The sequence below is a fragment of the Mustela putorius genome, unplaced genomic scaffold (genome assembly GCF_011764305.1).
Source record: "Mustela putorius furo isolate JIRA1106 unplaced genomic scaffold, ASM1176430v1.1 tig00537248_pilon_pilon_pilon, whole genome shotgun sequence".
NCBI classification, from domain to species: Eukaryota; Metazoa; Chordata; class Mammalia; order Carnivora; family Mustelidae; genus Mustela; species Mustela putorius.
This window is the reverse complement of record NW_025422387.1, coordinates 4,434,894-4,453,604: the sequence shown is the minus strand read 5'-3', so window position 1 is coordinate 4,453,604 and position 18,711 is coordinate 4,434,894. Positions and strand designations below refer to the sequence as shown.

General features: G+C 47.4%; 1 protein-coding gene across 1 annotated transcript; it reads right to left on the bottom strand.

Annotated features, from left to right (window-relative positions):
* Positions 1 to 868: 868 nt before the first annotated feature.
* HCAR1 (hydroxycarboxylic acid receptor 1) lies at positions 869 to 4,949 on the bottom strand. Its single transcript, XM_004828342.3, has one exon. The coding sequence runs from the start codon at positions 3,862 to 3,864 to the stop codon at positions 2,710 to 2,712; it is 1,155 nt and encodes a 384-aa protein (XP_004828399.2). The 5' UTR covers positions 3,865 to 4,949; the 3' UTR covers positions 869 to 2,709.
* Positions 4,950 to 18,711: the final 13,762 nt, after the last annotated feature.

The following is an 18,711-nucleotide window of genomic DNA, read 5'->3' as shown; positions in this document are numbered from 1 at the left end:
CTCAGGTTGTGATCTCAGGTTGTGAGATCGAGCCCCACGTGGGCTTCACACTCAGCAGGGAGTCTCCTTGAATTTCTCTCTCCCTCTCCCACGGCCCCTCCCTCAATCCCTCTCTTTAAAAAAAAAAAAAAAAAAAAAAGAATTGTGAACAGACCTTCTCGCCCCAGTGGATCTCACAGCTTCACCCCTTCCCAGATTGCCTTGGGGCCCCCCAGGACTTCTCATTCTTTTCCTATTAACCTTCCTGCAGCTCCCAAGTGACCTTACTCACCACACCCTCTCTCATTGGGATACCCTTCCCCACTGAGTCATCTGGTTGCCTGAAGGTTTTCGGGGGTAAGTTCAGGAGTCACTTCCTTTGAGAAGCCCTCCCCAACCCGAAGCCAGCATCTAGGCTTAACCACTTTCATCCGGCTACTCTGAAAGGTGATGGGATTTTTCCCTTGGTTTCTACAATAGAAACCACAATCAGGGGCCGTGTTTTCCATTTGTGTTTCTACTGTGCCTGGCACAGAGCAGGTGCCCATTATATGTTCCTTGAAAGATGGAATGAATAAACGAATGAATCTTTTTCAAGGGATAAAATATTAACCTCTTCCCGCTCCTACCGTGTCATCACTGGAAGTTCTTCAGTTTCTGAAGAACCCTCGACAAGATTTTCTTTCATCACATTCTGTGAATTTAAAAAGGGAGGTGAAAGCAGAGCCTAAGCTGGTGTTTGGGTTTTTCATTTCCCCCCCCTTTTTTTTGTTTGTTCTTGCTGTTTTTTTCGTGAGAACCTCTGCCTGCCCGGAGCTTCTGGATTTTTTTATACTTCTTTTCCTGGAAGGGTAAAGTCTTCGGAATCACAGAGAGCAAGAACAAGGCCTTGTTTTGGAAACTGGTTTTATTCACATGAAGCAAAAAAGGAGGAGCCGTCCGGGAAAGAATCATGAGCAGGTTCAGGACCCAAAGCAATAGTGTGGACTTCCACAGATTTCTTTCAGGAGCATATATGAATATAAGCATATAAGAATATGAGCGTATAAGAATCCTGCTTTCCCTCCTCCCCAGGCATCTGGGGAGCGGGGCAATTCGGGTAATGATGACAGAGCAAGTAATCGGGGACTCTGAACCCCAAGGGAAACAGGCTTCTTGCCTTAGCAATTTTGTATCCATACTGCGTGGATATCAGAAGTCATCACATTGTCTCCTGCCAGGCACAAAGTTTCATGCTCTACCTACCCCTGATTATTCATTCAGATATTTATGGAGCACCTACTATGCGCGGGCACGCTTTCTAGGACCTGGGGAAGACGGAACAGTGAACAGAACCCCTAACGCTTCGGGAGCTCACATTCCTGGAATCTGCCCACCAACCTCTTGGAATCCGTACTCTTTTGTTCCTTCTGTTTGACTTAAGAGGAAATGGAAGCTGAGTGTTGAAATAAAACCTTCCCCCAGATCACACACCTAGTCAGCAATCGAGCTGGGGTTCAAATTTAGCTTTGTCGGACTTTCCAGAGCCCATACTTTTCCTCGCTGGGCTATGAGGTTCCTCTGCAAAACAAAATTAAAAAGACAGCCGAAAGGAGTGTTTTGAGGCCCAGAGAACTAAAAGCTGGGAAGGTCATCTGCTGCAGAGAGTACTCTGGAAATCTGAGAAATGTAAACCAAAGAGCCAAGAGCGATTTTCAGCACTCTCGTGGCTTGAGAACAAAGCAAGGGTTGGTTTGGACGTCCTCCCCCTAATACAGGGTAGAGGCAGCTTGTCAGTCCATAGAATCATCAAGAGGAATACACCCATGTTTGCCACGAACATGGTCTAGAAACTGTATTACTGCCCTCCCCCCGAATACTTAGGGGTCACACAGAAATTGACTAAGGACCCCCCAGGTAAAAGGGATACGAGCAGGTGCTCAGCACAGAATGTGCGTTCAGCAGACACTTGGAGAATGAATGAATAAGTAATCTCAACTCACAGTTGTGTCACAAGTGGCCAAAACAATCACACTGAACTCAGCACTTCCCAAAGGCCAACGGGACTTTTTCCAAGCACTCAGCTACCCACCCACCCACCCCCCACCGGAAAAATGAGGGCAGATAAACACAGCCCCCAGGACCTTCTTTGAAATGCAAAGACTTGCAGAAAAATGTGGAGCTCTGAGAAGGTCAAAGCAGATCTTCCCGGGCTACCCAGAAATCAGAACCCTACCCAGGGCCCCTGTGAGGATGACAGTCCCCTCTAATGAGCCTCACTCAGCCTGAAATATTGACTTACTCTGGCGTCTGCTTTCTAAAACGAGTAACGACATAAGGTCAGAGGATAGGAAATACCGCTAAGTCATTAAGTTCCCCGACTCCCCTAGAGAGAACATGACTGGTTTCCACGCTGATGCCGTTTACTCGGCCGTTTCAAACCACACAGGAGCCCAGCTCTTCCCATCACCCCACCCGGTACACACATGCCCCATTTCAAGCCCATCTTGTCCCATCATCGCAGTCGGGTCATAGAAAGGCAACTGACTCACTCCTCAGTTGGAACCTTCCAAAAAGGCATAGTAACCTGCATTCCGTTTCCAGACAGAGCGAGAGGCTACAGCTAAGGGCGGGCGGTATTTTCAAAAGCCTCCTCAGCCCCTTAGCACAAACTCTTTCTAGGTCATCGGTCTGCCCTCCCTTGTTTTGTCTGTCTGCCTGTTTCAGGACCAGCCCGCACATTTGGAGATCTTACTGCCCGTTGGATTGGCTCTGGACGCTGTTGGCCACGCTGACACAACTCTTGCGACAGAGGCTTGAAATTGGCATCTCTTCCGGGCTCTGGGTCTCGGAGCGTCCTGGCCTCTTGGGTCTCAAGCTGCGGATTTTGAGCTTGGTGTAGAATTTGGGGAACGAGGGACTCGAAAAATAATACACCAGGGGGTCCAGCATGCTGTTCATGTAGGTGAAGCTGAGGGTGACGTGGAGGGCTACATGGACCGAGGGGTCACAGGCGCTCGAGGTCACCGTCCAGAGGAAGTAGAGTCTGGCCGACACGCTGGGCAGGTAACACGTGACGAACACAACGGCCACCACCATGATGAACCGGGTGGCCTTCTTCATCCGGGTCTGCCTGGCCAGCTGCCGCCTCTGCCTCAGGCTCCAAACGATCTTGAAGGAGCAAAACAGGATGATGGCGAGGGGCAGGAAAAACTCCAGCTGGAACATGATGTCGTGCCAGCCGTTGGCCGACTCCATGATGAAGCTCTCGCAGGATATGGTCTTCTCGTCCACGCACAGATGGTTCTCCATCAAAAGATGGACAGTCCCCAGGATGACCATAGTCCAAAGGGCACAGACGATGCCAGCTGCGGTCCGGTTGGAGATGGCGTTCACCGCGTGGTGGGGGTGGACCACTTTGAAGTACCTGTCCACGGCCACCACCGTGAGGAAGAGGATGCTCCCCGCCCTGTTCATGGCCAGCATGAAGAGGGCCACCCGACACGGGATGTCCTCGAAGGCCCACTGTCTGTGTCTCCAGTAGTAGTCCGTCCGGAAGGGCAGGCAGATCATGAGAAGGAAGTCGGCCACGGCCAAGTTGAAAAGGTAAATGGTGCTCGGCTTCCAGGTCTTCATGTGAAAGCAGAAACCACACAGGGCGACACCGTTGCCCAGCGCGCCGAGCACGAAGGCCAGAATCAGCAGTGGCGGCATCACCTGAGAGATGGGGTTCCCCTCGATGAGGCAGCACGACCCGTTGTCCATGGTGGACAGAGGACGGGCCGGGTGGCCCCGGGAGCCTCCCCCCAGCAAAGACACAGATGCCCCCCTGAGTGCCACCCACTCACCCGGCCGCTGGTTTTCTGACTCCTTCACCCCCGGCTGCCGCGGGTCCCGACTGCACATGTGGGTGGACGCAGCCACCACTAGGCGACCTTGGACTTCAGCCAGGAGATGAGAGACTCCCGGAGGCCCCTTCTGGGCAGGCTGTCCCACGCTACCTGTCTCCCCTGCAAGTGAAGCACGGAGCACGGCCGGGCTTTGACAGGCAAGTGGTCATTTCTGGGGAGCGGCCGGTGGGTCTGGGGAGATTCATGCCTTAGAGCGGGCGCTGGGTCCAGCCCCAGGACGGTTTTTCTTTCCAGCTCCACTCCGGCTGTGCAGACTCCTGTGCTGGGGAGCGTGCAAAGCTGCCCAGAAGGCACGAGTAAAGCTTGTTTGTCCGCCCTCCCGGCGGAGAAATACAAACATTTCCTGGAGCCGTTCTGGGCCTCTGCCTTTGCTTTCCTCCCCTAACCTTTTGCCTGACTGCCCCGTCCTCTCCCTATCCCATGGGGCTCTCCCCCCCCCCCCGGTGGTGCCCGAGGGGGGAGGCTCTGCGCCGTCCGCACGCAGCTCCTCAGGGCCATTTCCTTTGCCTACACCCAAAAATACGGCACTCCACACTCAGAAGGGTCTGTGGAGGGGGAAAAAAAAAAAAAGCTCTGAAAACAGCATTTGTTGGGTGTTAGAAAAATTCTGTGAAATGCATCTGCTTTCCTGCCCTCCATTCATGCCTCCTGCCTTTTGCATCCTTCCCTGGGTCCAAGCGACAGGGTTGCTCAACCAGCAAGACCATGCAATGGATCCGAAGTCACCTCTCCCGTGTCTACCTCCAAGCAACTGCCTCTTGGGGACCCAGTTCCTCTCTCTGCTGTTTGCAGAAGAGGATTTGGCTCTGAGTTTCCCCCTGGCTGTTCAAAAAAGCCAAATACCAAATGATAGATACGCTTTTTAGTTTTAACTACGTGCAGAGCCTATTGGGGGAGTGAGTGAGGGTTGAGAGGTTAGTCAAGGAGCCTATCTCTAAAATAATCACGGGTAAAATTAGACTGCACCCAAGAGCAGAGCCTTTGCTAAAACTTCCTCTCCTCGGGCTTTGGAGGTGATCTGTCTACCCTGGGTCTTTCAGCTCCCAGCTTAGGAAAGGGGTTCAGATGACCATTTTTTTTTTAAAGATTTTATTTATTTATTTGACAGAGAGAGAGAGAGAGCACAAGCAGGGGGAGTGGCAGAGGGAGAGGGAGAAGCAGGCTCCCTACTGAGAAAGGAGCCCAACGCAGGACTGGATCCCAGGACCTCGAGATGATGACCTGAACTGAAGGCAGATTCTTAATGGACTGAGGTACCCAGGAGCCCCTTTTCAGATGCTGATTAAAGCAAAGGTCTTCCCACTGAATCCTGGACTCCAAATCAGCCCAACGACATTCCCCCCACCCCGCCATGACTGCTGCCACCTCCCACCTGTGGAAACTATTGAGAGAGTTTCCCGGCTGGTTTCCTTTCCTCTAATCTATTCCCTTTAATTCCTCTCCCACATCACCATGTGATTTTTCTAAAGCACAGACGGGATCATATCCTTTAAAAAGCAAACAAACAAACAAAACCCTCCATTCACTCCTTGTAAGCTACTGCTGCAGTGATCGCTATATGGCCCGTAAGCCATTCTGCGTTCTAAATGGCCTGTAAGCCATTCTGCGTTCTAACGCCAGTTGGATTTGGGCCACATGTTTTAAAAACTTAGGACTGTCCTATAAAAACCTGGGTTCCCAGACTTTTTTTTTTTTTTTTTTTTTTTAATTGGAAGATCTGGCTGTTCTGGGCCAACAACCCCACACAATAACAATCCGCTGGAGCTGAGAGTAGCTGTTCCCCTGAGACAGGGTAAGCATTCTCCATTTTGCCCCAATCCCCACCACTCCCTATTACCTGCTGGGCTTCACTCATTTTCGTACCTGATCTCTGTGGGATTTTAAGTTTGCCGCCTCTGCTCTAGGCTGAAGGTCACATTCCTCAGACTGGTGTGCAAGGTCCTTCACAGATGGTTCCCCCACTGCAAATGTGTCCATTGAACATGTCCATTTAACTCCCCCATTAATCCAAGAAGTCCTTGGGAGACAAAGACTATGTTCTTGGTGAATTCCTTAATATGGTCAGGCTGGATTTTTCAACCAATGGAAAATATTCCTCATTCTGTGTGAGCAGACGCTGTCAAGATTCGTGTAAACACAAGTGCTTCCCTCTTCTCAAATGACTAACACGTGCTTTCCTTTTCCCCCTTCTTGCCAAATCACCTTCTCTTTCTCTTTGACTACAGAATTCTCTGGAAGGCAGAGGCTTAAAGAAGAAAGGTTTCCATTTCCCTGAAAATCTGCTATTGATAATAGGGGAGGCTGTGCATGTGTGGGGCAAGGAGTATATGGGGACTCTCTGTACCTTCCCCTCAATTGTGCTGTGAGCCTAAAACTTCTATATATATAAAAAAAAAAAAAGAAGAAGAAGAAGAAGAAGTAGTAGTAGTCTGGGGTGCCTGGGTGGCTCAGTGGGTTAAGCATCTGCATTTGGTTCAGGTTATGATCTCAGGGTCCTGGGATCGAGTCCTGCATCGGGCTCCTGCTCAGAGGGCAGCCTGCTTCTGTCTTTGCTGCTCCCCCTGCTTGTTCTCTCTCTCTCTCTCTCTCTCTCTGTCAAATAAATAAATAAAATCTTTGAAAAAGAAAATAGTCTTAAAAAATTCAAACCCCAATTTTATTACTGATCTTATTTTAACTCCCAGCTCTTGACCACAGTGCCTGAATGCAGACTGAGGCTTTACTGATTCAAGAATGCATATTCAGCAAATCTGGAAGATGTTTTTGCTAGATGTTTTAGGATCCCCCAAGTGAGGATGATATTATTTGCTGTCTGGAGGTTGGTGTTTACTAGGGAAAATAAGACAGCTACATAAATAACAATTTTAAAAAGCACATTGAATAAGCAGGTTGAGGTAGTATTTTTCAAAACGTAGTAGACACACCGCAAATGATATGTGAGGTTATTGTGGATAAGCCAGTGTAATATACACATATATTTTGACTTTGTAGCTACAATTTTTTAAAAATGTGTTTTGAAAAAGAAAATAGAAATGGTCCACCTGAGTTTTGTGAATGAGGGGAGAGCAGGGGCGCCTGGGTGGCTCAGTGGGTTAAAGCCTCTGCCTTCAGCTCAGGTCATGATCTCACGGTCCTGGGATTGAGCCCCACATCGGGCTCTCCACTCAGCTGGGAGCCTGCTTCCTCCTCTCTCTCTGCCTGCCTCTCTGCCTACTTGTGATATCTCTCTCTCTCTCTCTCTCTGTCAAATAAATAAATAAATAAATTTTTTTTATTGTGGGAGCAGAAGCAGAAGGAACAGACATCTCAAACAAACAGGCCATGTTGAGTGGAGCTGTTTTATGGGGCACTTTGACCTCAGTGGGAGCGGGGAGCCATTCCAGAGTGAGGGACAGTGTGAACAATCGGAGGAATGGTTGAAAAAGAGAGAAAGGGGACCAACAGGCTTTTGTCACCCCCCCTTCTCCCGCCCGCTCTGGAGCCACAGAGCTGCCCACGGTGGCCCCCAGGAATCCCCTAGGCTCAAAGCCCTCGTGTTCCCTCTAGTGTGGTCTGTGGTGAGCCACAGAGTGGGTACTATTGAGGAACGAGGGCCTCCGGATCATTGAAGCCCACTCATTTAAGTACCAACACTGGGAAAAAAAAAAACAAAAAACCAGTTTCTCATCCTCTTCCTCAGATTCCACACCAGACGAAGGGAACTGTTAGCACCAACCACAGAACACAAGCCCTAAGCTTGGCTCCCTCTTCTTCCTCACGAACAACAATCCCCAGTCCGTCCCCCATAAGCCCTAAATCTCTCTTCACCCACGTCGCTACCACTTTGGCTGGTCCAGGATTCTGGAGGAACGGGACTGTCTCCTAGATGGGTCCTCCTCCGACCCATGGTCTAAAACTCACACCTGATGATGCTTCTCATCTGGCTGAAAGCTCCTGCAGCTTCCCCCAACCCCCCCCACCCCGTTGTCCTTAGCAGGGCACTCGTGATGACCGACAAGGCACAGCAAGAACTGGCCTGGACACTTCCCACAGCAGCTGTGCTATGTTCAGTATCTGAAGGCTGTTCTGTACATACAGGGGACTTCTGGGGACATTCTTTGTGCCCCCCAATCCTGGATAACTCCCTTTTGTCACCCTCAACCTAGACCAGCATCTGCCAATAGAACTTCTACGATGATGGAAATGCTCTGTAATACACATGTAGCTACTGAGCCCTTGAAAGGGGGCTCGTGGAACCTGAATTTTCAATATTTAATTAAAGTTTAAAAGCCATATGTGGTTTGTGGCTAGCCCACTTCCTACAAGGGCCAAGCGTCTGTGAAGCTCCCTCTCCGGTCTGGGTTAGGCCCTCTTCTCAGCATTCATACACTTAACTACACATTATTATTATTATTATTTTAAGATTTTATTTATTTATTTGACAGAGATCACAAGTAGTAGGCAGAGAGGCAGACAGAGAGAGAGAGGAGGAAGCAGGCTCCCCGCGGAGCAGAGAGCCTGATGCGGGGCTCGATCCCAGGACCCTGGGATCAAGACCTGAGCCGAAGGCAGAGGCTTTAACCCACTGAGCCACCTGGACGCCCCACCTCCGGTGTTTTCTGAGACAACCTCTCACGCTAGATGTGACAGAGGCCAGACCGGAAGTGGATAATCTAGTGGGGGCCGCCTGGCAGGTGTGAGGAGGAGGAGCCATCCGTGGGGAGGGGTGTTGGGAAGACCTCCTCCCCTCCCTGCTACTGCCATGCTCTGCACACCTCTGACGGGGCATGTGTGCGGTTTTGCTCCCACGTCAAGCAGGGCTCTGTGCCCTCAACTGGGTGTCTCACAGTTCAGCCCCGTTGGGACACTAACTGCAGTTAGTATAGACCCTGCAGGTTACAGGCTCCCCTTCATGGGACTGTCCCCACTTCAGACTCCAAGTACAAGTTATAGTTTCCTGGATTACCCGCAATTTCTGTCCGACCTGGCTATGACTTGAGGTTCCCATGACCCGTCTCTTTGGATTCGATCATAGGCTAAAGCAGCTAATAGAAGTCAGGGAAACACTTGTTAACCAGTTTATGATATAATAAAGGATGTGATAAAGGAAAAAGAACAGCCACATACAGAGGTACATGGGGTGAGGTCTGGAAGCATCCCAAGGGCAGGGTTCATGGAGGTTCATCGGCCCAGAGGCCCTCAAACCCCATTCCCCTGGGATTTTTATGGAGGCTTCATTGTATAGACAGGATAGATTTCCAGCCCATTTCCAGCCCTTTTCCCCTTTCTAGGGGATGGGTGGGTGAGGGGCATGGGGTTGAAAATTCCAAGCTTTTAATCATAGCTTGGTCTTTCTGGGGACCAGCCTCCATCTAGGAGCTCACCAGGAATCACCTCATTAGGACAAAAGACGCTCCAGGAAATGCCAAGAGATTTAGGAGCTTTGGGTCAGGAACCAAGGGCAGAGAACAATATACATATGTCTCATTGTTTCACAGAAATCTAAGGGTCCCGCTTCCCCAAAATGCCTTTCCCAGCTTGGGCCCTTAGGATGTGACTGAATTAGCTTCCTGGGGTTGCTCTAACAAATTATTATCAGCTGGGGGGCACTTAAAACAGCAAGAGATGTATTCTCTCCCATTTGGGAAGACCAGAAGTCTGAAATGAAGGTGTCAGCTAGGCAATATTCCCACCAAAGTTTCTGGAAAAGCCCTTGCATCTTGCCTCTTCCAGCTTCCGGTGGCTGTCTGTACACCTGTGACCGCATCACCCCTGTCTCTGCCTCCAGGGTCACATGGCCCTCTCTGCGTGCCTCTTAGAAGGACACTTGCCACTGGATTTAGGGCCCAGGTAATCCAAAATGATCTCAACGTAGGATCATTAACTTAATTACACCTGCAAAACCCTTTTTCCAAATCAAGCCCTATACACGGTTTTCAGGGGCGAGGACATAGACCTATCTTTGGTGGCGACCTTACGACCCACAACCACAGCCCACCACTGCCCAACCCATGGCAACCCACTGACCTTTCCAGCGCCGACGTCTGCGTCCTTGAATTTTTTCTCTACCCAACTATATCAAAACGTCCTCTCTGGGGGGGAAGAGGAATCACTGAATGAATTTAAGGACTGAATGAATTACCATATGTTTCGTGGGTGCTGCTCTGCGGGGCTCTAGCCCCAGAGAAAGCTGGGTCTTAAAAATGGTGGGTTTTGTCCACATATACAGTGTAAGAGAAATTTTTTCTTTTCTTTTCTTTTCTTTTTTTTAAAGATTTTATTCATTTGACAGAGAGCTATAAGCAGGGGGGAGAGAGGGAACACAAGCAGGGGGAGTGGGAGAGGGAGAAGCAGAGCGGGGAGACCCGATGCAGGGCTCCATCCCAGAACCCCGGGACCGTGACCTGAGCTGAAGGCAGACGCCCAATGACTGAGCCACCCAGGAGCCCCAAGTGTAAAAGAAATTAAAGAGAGAGGGAGAAACTACAGATTCAAGAGCTTCAAGAGACATATTAACCAACTGTTTGTCACCTGGATCTAGTCCAGCCGTTAAGTGTGAGACACTTGGGGAAATCTGAACACTGATGGGCTTGTTAGGGGACGATCGCTAAATTATCGTCAATAGGATAATAGTATTTTGGTTATGTTTAAACAAATAGCTCCTTATCTTTTAGAAATACTGAAATATGTGAGGGCCAAATGGTATGATATTTGGGATGTGGTTCAAAGGAGTCCAACAGGAGGGGAGCAGAAGTAAGAAAGGAGAGGGTATGCGTTTTTGATCGTCATAGCTGGATCGTGGGGACGCAGACATTCATTACATGTTCTCCCTGTTTGTCGGCATTTTCCATAATAAAATGTAGAAAAACAAAAAGGGGGCTGCCTGGGTGGCTCAGTGGTTTAAGCCTCTGCCTTCAGCTCAGGTCATGGTCTCAGGGTCCTGGGATCGAGCCCCACATTGGGCTCTGCTCAGTGGGAAGCCTGCTTCCCCTTCTCTCTCTGCCTGCCTCTCTGCTTACTTATGATCTCTCTCTGTCAAATAAATAAATAAAAATCTTTAAAAAAAATAAATAAAAGGTAAAAAAAATTGGAAACAACTTTATCAGTGGGGAGTAAGATAAATTATGGTGACTTCATTCAATAAAATACAGTTTACTTACTTCGTTTTAAATTAATATATAATGTATTATTTGTTTCAGAGGTACAGCTCTGTGAATCATCAGTCTTACACAATTAACAGTGTTCACCATAGCACATGCCCTCCCCAATGCCCATCACCCAGCCACCCCATCCCTCCCACCCCCCTCCACTCCAGCAACCCTCAGTTTGTTTCCTGCCATTTAAAGTCTCTTACAGTTTGTCTCCCTCTCTGGTTTCATCTTGTTTCATTTTCCCTTCCCTTCCCCTATGATCCTCTGTCTTATTTCTCAAATCCCTCAAATAAGAGAGGTCCTATGATCATTATCTCCCTCTGATTGACTTATTTCACTTAGCAAAATACCCTATAGTTCCATCCATGTCATTATAAATGGCAAGATTTCATTTTTGATGGCTGCATAGTACTCCATTGTGCATGCATATATATATATATATATCACATCTTCTTTATCCATTCACCTGTCAATGAACATCTGGGCTCTTTCCATAGCTTGGCTATTGTGGATATTGCTGCTATAAACATTGGGGGCTGGTGCCCCTTCAGATCACTATAGTTGTATCTTTGGGGTAAATACCCAGTAATGCAATTGCTGGGTTATAAGGTGGCTCTATTTTCAACTTTCTGAGGGATCTCCATGCTGTTTTCCAGAGTGGCTGCACCAGCTTGCATTCCAACAGTGGTGGTGGTTGCACCACCAACAGTGGTGGTGTTGCACCACCAACAGTGCAGGAGGGTTCCCCTTTCTCTGCATTCTCGCCAACATCTGTCGTTTCCTGACTTGTTAATTTTAGTCATTCTGACTGGTGTGAGGTGGTATCTCACTGCGGTTTTGATTTGTATTTCCCTGATGCCGAGTGATGTGGAGCTCTTTCTCATGTGTCTGTTGTCCATCTGGATGTTTTCTTTGCAGGAATGTCTGTTCATGTCCTCTGCCCATTTCTTGATTGGATTATTTCTTCTTTGGGTGTACTTACTTAAAAAAGAAAAAAGATTTTATTTATTTGAGAGTGAGTGAGTGAGAAAGAGAGCACAGGCTGTGGAGGGAGGGGCACACAGAGAAGCAGGCTCCTCGCTGAGCAGGGAGCCTGATGCAGGGCTTGATCCCAGGACCCTGTGATCATGACCAGAGCCAAAGGCAGATGCTTAAATGACTGAGCCATCCAGGCACCCTGAACTTGTGTATTTACTTAAAAAAAAAAAACCCAAAAAACCACAGAATTCATTTGTATAACAATCCCTTGGGCCGGGCCCTGTTCTAAGCACCTCTACTATCCATACAGAATGAGATCGAATTATAAGAATTGACCCAGAAAGATGTCCAAGACAGATTGTTAAGTGTAAAACAAAAACAAAACACCAAAAATGCCCCTGAATTTGTGTAGCATAATACCATTTTTTGGAAGTTAAAATATCATAGATAGGCCCTTGTATATGGCTGAAAGGAACATAAAGTAGTTCGGCTGCTGTGAAAAACAATTCAGAGTTTCCTCAAAAAGCTAAACATGGGAGGGGTGCCTGGGTGGCTCAGTGGGTTAAAGCCTCTGCCTTCGGTTCAGGTCATGATCCCAGGGTGCTGGGATCAGGCCCCGCATTGGGCTCTCTGCTCGGCGGGGAGCGTGCTTCCTCCTCTCTCTCTGCCTGTCTCTCTGCCTACTTGTGATCTCTGTCTGTCAAATTAATTAATTAATTAATTAAAAGTTGGGGGAAAAAGTTAAACGTGGGGCTACCATATGACCCCCACAATTCCTCTCTTGGCTGTGTACTCCAGAGAACTGGAAACAGGACTCAGACAAATGCTCGTTCATGAACGCTTACGGCAGCACTAACCACAGGAGCCAAAAGGTGTGTGATGGTTTCTGTCACATGTCAACTTGGCTCTACCCTCATATTTGGTCAAATATTTAAGACGTTCCTGTAAGGATGTCTTTTGGATGAGTTTAACGTTTAAATTGGTGAAGTTTAAAAAATATATATTTTAGGGAGCCTGGGTGGCCCAGTGGGTTAAGCCTCTGCCTTTGGCTCAGGTCATGGTCTCTGGGTTCTGGGATGGAGTTCCGCATCGGGCTCTCTGCTTGGCAGGGAGCCTGCTCCCCACCCCCCCTCCTCTCTGCCTGCTTGTGATCTCTCTGTGCCAAATAAATAAATAAATAAAAATATTTTTTATTTATCTATTTAGAGAGGGAGAGAGAGCGTGTTTGTGCACATGAGCAGGAGGAGGGGCAGAGGGAGAGGGAGAGAATCTCAGGCAGGCTTCCTGCTGCATGTGGAGCCTGGTGTGGCGCTGGATCTCTCCATCTCACGATTCCAAGATCATGACCTGAGCCCAAACCAAGAGTCAGATGCTCAACCAACGGAGTCATCCAGGTGCCCCTAAACTGGTGAACTTTTAAAGCAGACTGCCTTCTGTGACACAGGTGGGCCTCACCCAATCAGTTGAAAGCTTTACCAGGTCAGAGTCTGACCTTCCTGAGCAAGAAGGAATTCTTCCAGCAGATGGCCCTCAGACTTGACTGCAACATTGGCTCTTCCTGGGGTGTCCAACCTGCAGCTTCTCCTGACGATTCTGAACTTGCCAGTCTTCACAGTTGCATAAGCCAATTTCTTAACATAAATCTCTCTCCTATACATACACATCCTCTTTGTTCTGTTTCTCCGAAGAACCATGACTAATGCAGGTGGAAACAACCCAGATGTTCATCAGCGGATGGGTGATAGACAAATTGTGGTGGATGAATGAATACAAAGGAACATCATTCCACCCTAAAGACACAAAAAGTAACATATTGTATGATTCCACTCATGTGAAACATCCAGATTAGACAAATCATAAAGACAAAAAGTAGATTAGTGGTGATCAGGAACTGAATATGGGGTAAAATGCAGATTGACCGACTAATGGGTACAGAGGGTTTACAGAGTTGTAAGTTTGAATCCTACATTGGGTATAGAGATTATTTATTATTAAAGGTGGTGGTGATGAAAATGTTTTGGACTAGATAGAAGTGATGTTTACACAACAAGGTATGAAATGCCACTGACCTGTACACTTTAAATGGTTAATTTTATGTGAATTGCAACTCAAAAAATATGCACACACAGTTGAAAAATGTGGAATAGTACATACTCTGGAGTTAGAATGCTTGGGTTTAAAGTTAATTCTCCCACTTTTAGGCTGTGAGATCTTTTTTTTTTTTAAGATTTTATTTATTTATTTGACAGAGAGAGATCACAAGTAGGCAGAGAGGCAGGCAGGAGAGAGGAGGAAGCAGGCTCCCCGCTGAGCAGAGAGCCCGATGTGGGACTCGATCCCAGCACCCTGACTGAAATCATGACCTGAGCCGAAGGCAGCGGCTTAACCCACTGAGCCACCCAGGCACCCCTAGACTGTGAGATCTTACAAGCTACTTAATTTCTCTATTCCTTGTGTGGAATGGAAACAAGGTTACTCACATCATTCTACTAGGAAGGTGAAATTAAGGTGAGTTAATCTAGGTAAAGTGCTTGGAACAGTGCATAACACAGTGTGGACGCTATATATGGTCTAACTAATATATCTATTATTATTATCATTATATGCAAAAAGCTATTTTTTAAAGATTTTATTTTATTTTTTTTAGAAGATTTTATTTATTTATTTGACACAGAGAGAGAAAGATCACAAGTAGGCAGAGAGGCAGGCAGAGAGAGAGAGGGAAGCAGGCTCCCTGCTGAGCAGAGAGCCCGATGTGGGGCTCGATCCCAGGACCCTGAGATCATGACCTGAGCCGAAGGCAGAGGCTTAACCCACTGAGCCATCCAGGTGTCCCTAACATTTTGTTTTTAAATAATCTCTATACCCAATGTAGGATTCAAACTTAAAACTCTGAGATCAAGAGTCATGCTCTACCCACTAAGCCAGCCAGGTGCCCCCCTGTACCAAACTGTTAAGAGCATTTTGGAAAGGGGGAAACTTTCATTTTTTTACTATACAGATTTCTATATTGTTTAAGAATTTTTTAGCCCACCATGGGGCTTGATCTCACTACCCTGAGATCATGACCCGAACTGAAATGACCCCTGAGTCACCCAGGTGCCCCAGTAATATTTTTTAATTTAAAAAATATATATATATAAATGTATTGTAACATGACTCTAAACATATTGTAACACAAATGTCAAGAAGCTTTGGGCCCTTTACAGGAGGGAGTAGGGAGGTCTTCGGGTAGACTAAGCAAAGACTGGTTTCACTGCAAACTTAGAGCAATGCCCATCATGATAAAACTGTATCGTCTTTGCAAATGAGTCTTCCTCTATGTTGAATATTTATGGGCCTCTTGTGGCAGAACAGGTTGTGTCCCTCGTCAGTCCTGCATTGCAAGAAGAGCAAATGGCCTTATTAAACATCTGCTTTTTGGAGAAGCAGAACAGGTTGGTCTCCATTAGCCTCTGTCATGACTGACCCCTGCCTATTACTTCAGTCCCCTGCCCTCTCTCCCTTTGAGCAGAGCTTCTGGGACCAAGAGCTCATACGATGGGGTGCTGTTTTTGCCTTAGATGCTGTTTTTGCCTTCCAAGCATCCATGTGCCCTCCTTTGGCATTAACACCCTGACTTCCTTTGGTGATCCATCCATCCCTGAGGTTGGACCATGTCTGAGGTTTGGGAGGATTCCGTTCCATCCACCCAGCCTGGCAAATCAGATCATTTCATTCCCACTCCACAGGTGATTGGCTCAGGGTTGGGCACTGGATTTGAAAGGCTAATGATTCACCATCTTAGTCCCTTTGGGCTGCTGTAGCAAAATACCATCAACTGAATGGCTTATGAACGATAGAAATTTATTTCCCACAGTTCTGGTGACTGGGAAGTCCAAGGTCAAGGTGAGGGTCTGCTTCCTGGAGCGACAGCGTCCCTCTGCGCCCTCGCACGGCAGAACGAGGAAAGGAATGCTCTGGGGTCTCTTTTCTTTTTTTTTAAGATTTTTATTTGACAGAGATCACAAGTAGGCAGAGAGGCAGGCAGAGAGAGAGGAGGAAGCACGCTCCCTGCTGAGCAGAGAGCCCGATGTGGGGCTCGATCCGAGGACCCTAAGACCATGACCTGAGCTGAAGGAAGAGGCTTATAACCTACTGAGCCACCCAGATGCCCCTGGGGTCTCTTTTCTAAGAGCACTAATCCCATCATAAGGGCTCCATCCACATGACCTAATCACCTCCCAAATGGCCTGCCTCCTACTACCATCAGCTGTTAGGATTTCAACAGATGAATTTTTGGAGGACACAAACATTCAGTGTACGGCAGATACTAGCTTGAGTTGTTTGCTAGAACTATTGGAAAAGATAATCTCTCTTTTTTGGGGGAATCGCTAAACTAGTAGAAACTAACCTAAGTATTTAGGGAATGTGAAGAAAGCATAAGGGAATGAGCCAAGAGATGAAAAGAAACGGTTTCCTTTTTAAAAAAACATTTAAGGGGCACCTGGACGGCTCAGTCAGTTAAGCATCTCCCTTCACTCAGATCGTGATCTCAGGGTCCTGGGAGCTGCTCAGCAGGGATACTGCTTCCCCCTCTGCCTGCTGCTCCCCTTGCTTATGCTCTCTGTCAAATAAACATATAAAACCTTAAAAAATAAACATTTAAATTTGAAATCATTTTAAGCTTGCATAAGAGCTGCAAGTCCAGTACAAAGTCAGTCCTATACATTTACCCAGAACTACTGAGCATAAACATTTTCACATTTGCTTTATTGTTCTCTGAGAGAGAGAGAGATTCTTTTTTAAAAGATTTATTTATTTACTTAAGAGAGAGAAGAGCAGAGGGAGAGGGAGAAAGAGGCTTAATCTCCTCGCTGAGCAGGGGGGCCTCACGTGGGGCTCGATCTCAAGATCACGACCTAGGCTGAAACAAAGTCAGAGGCTTAACTGACTGAGCCACCCAGGCACCCTAAGATAGAGTCTTGAGTATGCTATTTCATCTCTAGGATCCAGCCATGCTTGAAACTGGAATCTGCTTCTCTATTTTAAATCAGTTTGCATATCAAAGACCCCAGGGGCACCTGGGTGGCTCAGTCATTAAGCATCTGCCTTCAGGTGGGGCCATGATCCCATTATGCTGGGTTGGAGCCCCACTTTGGGCTCCTTGCTCAGCGGGAAGCCTGCTTCTCCCTCTCCCACTCCCCCTGCTTGTGTTCCCTCTCTCTGTGTCTCTCTCTGTCAAATAAATAAAATCTTAAAAAAAAAAAAAAAAGACCCAATTGCTCTTGAGAGAACAATTCTTTTTTTTTTTTTTTTTTTTTAAGATTTTATTTATTTATTTGACAGAGAGAAATCACAAGTAGACTGAGAGGCAGGCAGAGAGAGAGGGGGAAGCAGGCTCCCTGCTGAGCAGAGAGCCCCATGTGGGACTCGATCCCAGGACCCTGAGATCATGACCTGAGCCGAAGGCAGCGGCTTAACCCACTGAGCCACCCAGGCGCCCTTGAGAGAACAATTCTTAAAGGATACCCATCCTTCAAGAGTGAAACCTGACAGAAACTCTCTTTTCAGGAAAAAAAAAAAAAAAGAATCCTTTTTCAGTTCAGACCTGGGCTAACAGATGAAGAATGTGTTAGTTTTAAAGGTAGTTCAGGGCACCTGGGTGGCTCAGTGGGTTAAAGCCTCTGCCTTCGGCTCAGGTCATGATCCCAGGATTTTGGGATCGAGGCCCACATCGGGCCCCCTGCTCAGCGGAAAGCCTGCTTCTCCCTCTTCCTCTGCTGCTCCCCCTTCTTGTGCTCTCTCTCCATCAAATGAATGAGTAAAATCTTAAAAAAAAAGTTGTTCTTCCAACTGAGCCATCTAGGCATCCTGAAAGTTATAAATTGTATTAGTACTTTTCATCTTAGCAGTCATTTTGACGGTTCATTTTAGACTTTTTAAAAATGAGATTGTGCTCTGCAAGAGCATAATATCCATTGTATGTGTTACAGTGGGTGAAAAATATTGGGAAACATTAGCCTGGAACAGATCTTCATAAATCCTTATAAAGGCTTTCCTAGCCCTAAACCTATGTGTTCATCAGAACAAATCTGAGGGGCACTTGGGTGGCTCAGTTGGTTAAGTGACAACCTTCAGCTCAGGTCATGATCCTGGAGTCCCAGGATCGAGTCCCACATCGGGCTCCCTGCTCAGTGGGGAGTCTGCTTCTCCCTCATACTCTCTCCCCGCTCATGCTCTCTCTCTCTCAAAAAACTAAATACAACCTTAAAAAAAAAAAAAGAAAAAAGAGGGAACTAATTTGAAAGTGACACTCCTATGCAATCTGGCTTAAGCAAAAATGGGAATCTGTTGACTTACAACCAAAGGGCCAAGGGTTAGAGCTGACTTTGAGTGTGGCTGGAATCAGAGGTCAACGTTCTCCCTGTCTCACTTCTGCCCTCCTTAATTCTGACTTTGTTCGCAGGCCACATGGTGGCAAGATGGCTGCCAACAACTCTATCGCTTGTCTTCTGAGACACAGTCCAGTAAGGAGGAGAGAACTTCTTTTCTAGACGCTCCCTCGAAGATGTGCTGGCATTCGCTGTGATTGATCTTCCCTTGAATTACTTAATCACGGTTACTACCAGGATACCACGTGCTGATTGCCTTGGACCTGGGTCACATGCTCTGCCTCTGGTTGGGGGTTTGTGAAGGTCCGATTGGACCACATGGGTATAGTATGGAGGAGAGAGAAAACCCTTTCAAACTAC